Source organism: Antrostomus carolinensis, unplaced genomic scaffold (assembly GCF_000700745.2).
Source record: "Antrostomus carolinensis isolate BGI_N321 unplaced genomic scaffold, ASM70074v2 scaffold17556, whole genome shotgun sequence".
NCBI lineage: Eukaryota > Metazoa > Chordata > Aves > Caprimulgiformes > Caprimulgidae > Antrostomus > Antrostomus carolinensis.
In genome coordinates this window covers 2,495-4,447 of record NW_010321370.1, presented here as the reverse complement: position 1 = coordinate 4,447, position 1,953 = coordinate 2,495, and the positions used below count along the sequence as shown (strand labels likewise).

General features: G+C 48.1%; 1 protein-coding gene across 1 annotated transcript in view; it reads left to right on the top strand.

The window, feature by feature from the left end:
• Positions 1 to 1,665, top strand: part of HAGH (hydroxyacylglutathione hydrolase) — a 5,973-nt gene extending 4,308 nt beyond the window's left edge. The window contains exons 6-8 of the mRNA XM_010169912.1: positions 248 to 349; positions 818 to 897; positions 1,439 to 1,665. Of these exons, the coding sequence (XP_010168214.1) occupies positions 248 to 349; positions 818 to 897; positions 1,439 to 1,538 (282 nt within the window). The 3' untranslated portion in view covers positions 1,539 to 1,665. The remainder of the gene's footprint in view (positions 1 to 247; positions 350 to 817; positions 898 to 1,438) is intronic.
• The last annotated feature ends 288 nt before the right edge of the window (positions 1,666 to 1,953 follow it).

The window sequence follows — 1,953 nt, the reverse complement described above, 5'->3', positions numbered from 1 at the left end:
TCTTATTAAAATGAAGGCTAGAGAGATGGGACACCTGGACTCTTCCATCAGACTTGCCATTAAACTGGCAGATAACACCAGCTGGTAACTCCTGGCACTGCTCTTGTGTGTGTCTCCAGTGGAGAGTGTTGTGTCCTGGAGGGCTGACCCTGTTGTTCCTGCTGTACATAACACTGATGATGGCACCTGGCACTCCACCTTTGTACCTTCAGAGTTACCCAGTGCCACTCTTCCTTTCTTTTCCTAGAGGGTTTACTGTGGTCACGAATACACAATCAACAATCTCAAGTTCGCTCGACACGTGGAGCCCGATAACGTTGCTATCCAGGAGAAGCTTGCTTGGGCCAAGGTAAGCTGGTTCATCCTTTCCCTAGACTTGCTGGATGCTGTCGTGGAGGAGGTAGAGGAGAGAGGACAATGTTGGGGAGAAAGAGAGGCTGTGGGAAGGGAGTTAAGAGCCAGGGACTGCGAGATATTGTGCATCCAGGGGAGCGATGTGTTGGTCAACAGGGTCTGTGTGTGGCCCAGAGAAGACTGTTTGCTGTCTGATGATGGAGATGTGACTCTCCCTGGGAACTTCTTGGTGTAATTATAGGCTGATGTCCAGGTCCACCTGGGAGGGTCAGCTCTGTCCTGAGTCTCTCCCTGTGTACCTCGGTGCTTGTCTGTCTGTGTGTGTGTGTGGCACTGGGAAGGACCTGGCCTAAGGAGCAGCTTGGGCTGTTAGGTGCAGCACTAACCCTACCTGATTAGTATAGAGGACATTTCTTGTTCACCAAAACATTCCTTAATAAGCAGAAATCTCTCCCTTGTTCAGGCAAAGTATGACAGTGGTGAGCCAACCATACCCTCCACCATTGCAGAAGAGTTCACCTACAACCCCTTCATGCGAGTGAGGTATGGAGGGGAATGGGTGTGGGAATGGTCCTTCTGTGCCTTGTGTTTGGAGGGGGGGGATGTGGGAAGGAGGAGACCTCCAAAAAAGAGCTGTAAGTGGGAGTTACTCTCCTGCCTCGCACATTCCTGTTGTGATGCCTTGAAGACCTTCCTTAGAACATCTGCCTTCCAACAAGCACAATACAATGTACTCGCTGTCCTGGCCATGAAATGTGAAGGGTTGTGGGTGAGCAGCTCTGCCAGTGCTGAAGCCCCTGACTCAGGAGACAGAACAAGCTTCACTGTGTAATTAAGTTCCTTCATCAAGCAGAGTTTGGCAGCAAAAGATGCTGTTCAAGGCACAAGAGTGTTTGCAATTTCCTCTTGACCACGAGCGTTTAAACCAAGGGAGCTGATAAGTCTTTGCCAAAGCCCCAAGTCTTTGATCTTTAAGTGCAACGTTTCCCCTTGATGGAGGCGAAATGTGATAGTAGTGACTTCATAGACGAGATTTGATCTTACAGCCTCTGCATTTGCTGTCCCTGCTGTTCCCTCCTGGCAGGGAGAAGACAGTTCAGCAACACGCTGGGGAGACCGACCCCGTCCGGACAATGGGGGCCATCAGGAAAGAGAAGGATAACTTCCGAGTCCCGAAGGACTGAGCACTCTGCCTGGATCACTTTAATGTCAGTTTAAGTGTAATTTAGATTATTCAAAATGTTCTAGGAGTTGAACCTTCTGTTGTGGTTGAGACAGTCATATTTAGGTTTTTATTTTGTTTTAATTAAGGAAAAAAGAAAAAAAGCACTTTGCCCTTGTTGAGATGTTCTACAGCATATTTATATTATGATGAAGAATATTTATCCTTCTATTGCTGGCTCTCCAACTGTCACGTGTGTCACATGCAGATCATTTTACCAAGTGTTGGTATGTGGCTCAGAGTTTGGGGTGGGGAAGGGTCAAACTTTGAGGTCTAGGAAAAGCTCCTGTTATTTTTGTAGGAGGCTGATGCCAATGCAGACGGTGGGACTGGGGCCTGAAACGTCTTCGTTTAAAACAGAGACAAAATGCAGTGAC